Source organism: Anser anser (genome assembly GCF_964211835.1).
Source record: "Anser anser genome assembly, chromosome: 2".
Classification (NCBI taxonomy): Eukaryota; Metazoa; Chordata; class Aves; order Anseriformes; family Anatidae; genus Anser; species Anser anser.
The window spans coordinates 24,732,583-24,738,628 of NC_139721.1; the positions used below are offsets into that span (position 1 = coordinate 24,732,583).

The 6,046-nt window shown below is 50.4% G+C and overlaps 1 protein-coding gene across 5 annotated transcripts in view; it reads right to left on the minus strand.

The window, feature by feature from the left end:
• Positions 1-3,767, minus strand: part of ESRP1 (epithelial splicing regulatory protein 1) — a 33,337-nt gene extending 29,570 nt beyond the window's left edge. For 2 of the 5 annotated variants that reach the window (XR_014580290.1, XR_014580291.1), the window contains exons 1-3: positions 3,219-3,764; positions 2,869-2,997; positions 1,929-2,042 (exon numbers count right to left, since the gene is read on the minus strand). Coding sequence is in view for 3 of the 5 variants with exons in the window: in XM_083825600.1 (XP_083681726.1) it covers positions 1,929-2,042; positions 2,869-2,997; positions 3,219-3,350 (375 nt within the window). In the remaining 2 variants the exon portion in view is untranslated. Of the gene's footprint in view, positions 1-1,928; positions 2,043-2,868; positions 2,998-3,218 lie in introns of all 5 variants that reach the window. The other 3 variants (XM_083825599.1, XM_083825598.1, XM_083825600.1) reach the window with 2 other exon arrangements.
• Between the last annotated feature and the right edge of the window lie 2,279 nt (positions 3,768-6,046).

A 6,046-nucleotide genomic window follows, 5' to 3' on the forward strand; every position in this document is an offset into this window, starting at 1 on the left:
TTGAAAGTGTCAATAAAACCCTTTTTGCCCCACAACGACATCTATCACATGCTTTATTTTGTTCATTTGTTTCAGGATGAGGAAGAGAAGAAGCAGGGAAGTTATTTCAACTAACACAATCCCCCCCCCTCTCCTCCAGACTTCCTCACAGCCTCGGTGCTTGTGTTCTACTTGGCTGCCTGCAGCGCCTCTAAGTCACAGAAAGCCCTTACTTTCTGTCTAGAACGGCTAGTTAGCATCTTGGCTTTGTAACAGAATGACAGCATATGTGGATGTACGCTTAAAAAGCCAGAAGAAAGAAGTTTAGGCTCTGTAACAAGTTCTGCTTTGAAAACAGCAGAGCTTATCTTAGCATATAGACAGGTGCATTAGGCAAACGACATCCTTTAAAGACAAACTTATGAAAATGCAGGCGTGCTTGCCAAGATTTCCTGCTCTAGTTTTAGCACGGCTATTTTTCTGCTTCCATGAGAGACCGAGTTCTGTACTTAACTGAGTTTCACTTGAAACAGTTGATACCAATTTACTGTCTGAACACCACGAGCTACTAGGCTGGTTGAGACTGGGCGTCTTAGAACAAAGACAGGCAGAAATCACAAGGCTTTTGAATACACCTGGATTTTCATGATATACATGCCACCAACCTCAGCATTTGGTATTTACCAGAAAACTACTACAGGTCTCATAAGCATCTGATTTACTTGATCTATAGGCAGCACTGAGCAAATTTCAGATGAATAATTTGTAACAAAACAGCAACAGAAGATTTTGATGACAATTTGATTCCTGTCACTGAGACTGAAGATACATACAGAAAAAAAAGGATCCCCGTCACTGGCACCAAATGAACTTAAATAAGAATAATTGTAGGGGTACTCCCTTCTTTTACCTACATCATTTAGCTGCACAGAAAAAAAACACAACTGTATAAAAACAAATACCCATTTTAAGTGACAAAGTTTGTTAAAAGCCTCTTTTCTCCCAGCCACGTTATACTCTAACACAAAGTTACACATACACAGGTCTGTTCATTATGAATCATGCTCATGGCTTCTCTGCTCAAGCTTTAAAGGTGTAAATACTTACGGCACCAACAAGTATTAGGAAACAAACATCCAATATCAGTTTTGTAACAGCACAGACTTGCAGCACTGCTCCTTCAAAGGCCAAGCAGCAAAATGATAGGTGCAGAGATCAGTAGCCGGTGGGGATACCAGAACAGCTCTGCTACTGAGCAACGCATGTTCATAGCAAACCACAAAACAAGATTTTATTAATATTGAGGCAGTTAATTCAGGCCTGAAGACTCAGCATACTGCTGCAACCCTATCACTAATGAAAATTAGGCAGGATCTCGTAACAGTGTTAGCAATTTGGCAACTCTGAAGTTATAGAAATCTCTAGACTATGGGACTAGTCATCACTCTCAGCCTGCCTCATACCACTGCTCAGCTCCTTACACATACAAGCACCGCCCTCGCAGAGTCAACTGAATGCACAGAGACCGAAAGCTGCTAAAGGTGAATGTAAAATTTCAAAAGGCAGTCAGCCACCTTAATCATGAACTATTTGGCAACATTTCCAAATTTTCATTTTTAAACCCATTGTAGCTCACACAGCAGTACGAGTGTCAGACTTAGAGTAACCTCTCAGCGCATTGCTCCTTTCTCAAACACTTAATTCACAGTTATTCTTCTGATTTCACTTCTAAAAGCCTCTCTCAGGGCAGCACAGGCATTAGACGTAGCCTATGCCATCCACATGGACAGGCTCGTAGTCTGGTCAGTATATTGACTGATGAGCAGCGATTGAATTACAGACCTGTGGAGGTCCCCTCATACTGTGCATTTTAAAGAAAAGTTGATCAGTTTCGCCAGAAAAATATACAGAGCACACCAAGAGTTGAACTTCAGTCAACTGCTACATACCTTTTTGGAAGCTTCAGGATGCAGAACCTGTCTAATGTGCAACTGCCCATCAGTACAGAAACAGAAGGAAGTACCTACACCAATGTTCAGCTCATTGCTCACGGACTGGTTAAACTGAAAGCAGGAACAACAAAAGACATGCATGTAAGAGATCAGAGTTGCTGCAGGAGGAAGTGTCATCAATTGGCAGTATTAAACCTGGTCAGCAGGATCATAGGGCTGGAATTTCTTTTTGAGCAAGCCTTTTGTATATTTGTTTCTTACTAGCTAAGCACATGATTACTCTCATGGTAATTAACTTCATAGGGAAATTGCCCCTTTTCCCCTTCTACCACGATGTGGCCATACACACAGCCCACACCACAAAAATAATTCTTTTTTCACTTGCAAGAGCTCTGCAAGGCGACGTAAAGCTGTTTGCAGAGAGGTGGGGGAGCACCTGGGCAGAAAAACCTCACAGACAGAGCATGTTGGAAGGGAGAAAGACTTTCAGCCCTGTCCTCAATGAGAGCCACACACACCTCCCTGTTTATTTAGAGGTTTCTATGCTGTCTCCTTCTTTCCAGAAGAGATAAGTCACCATAAACCCAGCTTTTTTGAGGGGCACCTCCACTTGGCTTCCTCCTACACTGAGGACGACCCAGCCACAGCTGCAACTCAGAGCCCAGCAGGGCAGGAGATGAGAGCAGGGCAATGCCTAACCTTCATCTTCCTCTCAGGGTTCAAGCCCACCTCCCAAGGTGAAAGAGCACAAGGCAAGAGAGAAAACCCCACAAAGGCCGACACAGACCAGGCTGCCTGGCCCACGTGTGACTCTGGTGCCCGTGCCAGGCTCTGCTGCCCCAATAGTGGGTGGGGAAGGAGGGCAAACGGATGCTAAGGTGGCTTCCACCTCCCACCAAGAGACTCCAGCCCCCAGCTGCTGGTTACGGGGTGTCACCTGTCTCAACGCCTGCTCCAGCGGCGGAGCCAGCGCCAGGCTCTCCACGTCCACCTTGGTGACCTCCTGGCACTCGGCAGTCAGCTCCGGGTGGTCGGGCCTGACCAGCACGTCGTGCGGGTGCCCCAGCTCCAGGGAAAGCAGAGGAGGGGCGAGTCAGCACCCGGCCATGAGCTCCCCCGCCTGCAGCCCCACAGCCCTGCCCTCCACCACGACCTGCTCCAAGCCTGGGGCACCCACAGCCAGCCCCTCCAGCTCCTGGGGCACCCAGCCCAGCAGGGGCAAGGGGAGCAGCAGAAGCAGCTCGGGATGCTCCCTCCTCCTCCTCCTCCTCCCTCGGGGGAAAATACCTCCTTAGTCCTCAGGTCGACCACTTTCCACAGGAGCTGGAGCAGCTCCCGCTCATCCGAGCCCAGCCTGGCCCCGTTGGTGCCCGCCGTGGTCACAAAGAGGATCACCAGGTAGTCGGGAGACGCCGTCATGGTGCCGCCAGGCAAGTGGAAAGGGGGGAAAAAAAAGAAAGGGGGAAGAGAAGAGGCCAGAAACTTTCCCTCTTCAGGTCACTTCCAAGCAGGACCCAAGCGGCAGATCCCCCACCTGCAGCCCTGGCGCAGGGGAGGCGCACGGGCAACCCCTTTCCTTCCCTCCCCCCTTTATTATCTTTGTTAGATATATATATATATATATATATTTTGTTGTTTTCTCCCCGGGGGCGGGAGGCCGCCGCTCCCACGCCGGCTGCACCCCTGGGAAGCTGGCAAATGGCTGCGGGCTTTTTGCAAGTTTGGGGCCGCGGCGCTACCTGCCCGCCCCCCACGTGGCGCAGGTACGGGGAGCGCTCACCTGGCGCCGCCCGCCCCGGGACGTGGCGGCCGGGCGGGCAGCGCCCATGGCGGGCGGGGCCGCGCGGCGCTCGGGGCCTCGCTTCTCCGCCGGGGGGGGGCGGGGGGGCCCTGGGGAGCAACCCCCCGCTCCCGAAACGGCAGCCCCGGGTTCGCCGTGGGGTGCTCGTCCTGCTCGTGCCGCCGTCGGAGTGCTGCGCCTCGCTGCCGGGGCGGCGGGGGGGCTGCTGGCTCCTGGAGGGACCCCCTGCCTCACGACCCCGCAGCTCCCCTGCCCCGCAACCCCACGACCCCATACCCGAGCGGGGACCCCCCCGTGGCACCACATAAAGCCGGGAGCAGCTCCCCAGGGGAGCCCCGAGCGGGTTTGTCATGGTCACGCAGCCTTCCCTCACGCAGCCTTCCCTCACGCAGCCTTCCCTCCACCGTACTTGGGCAGAGGTGGTTTTGTTCCTTGTGACAACCTCCTCTTTTCCTTTTTTCTTCTTTTTTTTTTTTTTTCACTGTGAAATTTATGTTTTAAGCGCGTGTTGATCAGAAAGCGATTTTCCATTATGACAAGGTCCCCGAATGTAGGGTAAACAAGTAACGCTAACTTTCCTCAGTGAAATCCCCTACTTCTTTAACATCCTAGTTTTGTGTTTCCAGCTTCGTTGTGATGCCCCTTCCCAAAATATTTACCGAGATGATAGCTCACATCATCCTTTTCTTCATCGCTGCTCCTGCTGTGGTGCAGGTCTGCAGCCCGCACCATCTCCTACTACCCCGTGCATGTTTGTTGCTTTGGCAGCAGGGCTCAGGACATATTTCAGAAGCACCCCGGGGTTTGGGATCCTGGCAGCCCCCAAATGTTCAGGCACAGCTGGGTGGCCTGATCCTGATGCACTTTGTGGGGCTGTGGCGCGTGCTCCTTGCAGGGACTGTCACCAGGGCCCTGCTCCACGGTTTATGGGCTTCACTAAACAACCTCTGTGTGGTGGAAAGCTGGCTGGAATCATTTTGGACCTTTTTGGTGTAAGATTTGGATAATGGCAGTCACTGAAACAAATTCCTATGGGTTTAAAAGAGGTGGCAGAAATGTGCTGTGCTAATCTGACATCAGGGACGTGAGGTGATGGTGCCCCAGCTGCAGGAGGGTCGGAGCCCCCCATTTTCTCTGTGGATTTGTCTTTCAGCTTTCCATCTAGAAACCTCAGACTCCTCGTCTTACTGTTACAGCAGGCTACCACTGCATACAGTAACCTTTTTATAGGATACCCTAAAAGTATTTTTATTTCCCATTATGTCTTCTGGGTTCTTGATTAATCAGTATTTTATTTATTTGTTAATTTTTGAAGCCACTTACCACTAATTGCTCCTGTAGTGGCATTACCCTTTCTTTTTATTTTTCTTGGGTAACGCATTCCCTAAAATGCCTGTTTCCCAGCCACGGTTCCCGTTCCACCCTGCCTCTTTTATGCCTTCAGTATCCGGTCTGACAGCATGCACCAGTCGGTCGGGTTCCCATGTTTTGCTGCCCGGGCTCCTGGCATTCTGGTTGCTTCTCCCTGGCTGTGCGTTATCCCCAGGCCTGGTTAAGCATAGTCCATGCATGAAGTGTCATCCTCCAGACGACATCAGTGTTATTACCTACAGGAATGTACTAGGATGCTTTGGGGCACGACGACCTCCTAATGTTCCTCCCAGCACCTTGCTGCTGTATTTCTCTCCTCTCGTATGCCTTCTGTTGTCTGTCTTCCCACCATCTGTCTCACTTTCAGCCCCTTTGCTGATCTCCCTGATTTACCCTTTCTGTATTAGTTCTGTTTCCCCCCGGACGTTGCTATGTACCACTTTCTGTTTCAAGGCATTTCTGAAACTATTCACATCTTCCTTCCTGCTGAGAAGCTGGGTTTAACTCCGCCTCCCTGATCGCAGCAAGAGACCTACCTATCTACCCACTTTTTTATTACCTGTGTTCCCAAAGCTTCTTCCCTCTCACCCATTGATCCCCTTCTTCCTAGTTTCTTTTGTTAATCTGCACATCCCACTTTCTCCAAGGCTTTCCTACAACCCAGTGAGTTCTGTACATCCTACTCTGCTCTATTACTCAACAGGAGGGTCTTCAGTTCATAAGACCACCTGCAACTCTGGTATCCTTTCCGTGGGACTCTGTGTGCTGGATCTCCCACCATGGCTTCCTGTATCACTCTTGGGTTTTGTGATACTGACCCAGGCTGTCCCGGAGAAGCCACCTGACTGTGGTATGGACCACAGTGCCATGCTTGGAGTACACCTACGAAACATCTTCATGTGTAAAAGTCTAAACAGGGCCTATAAACATAACCAAAATAAGC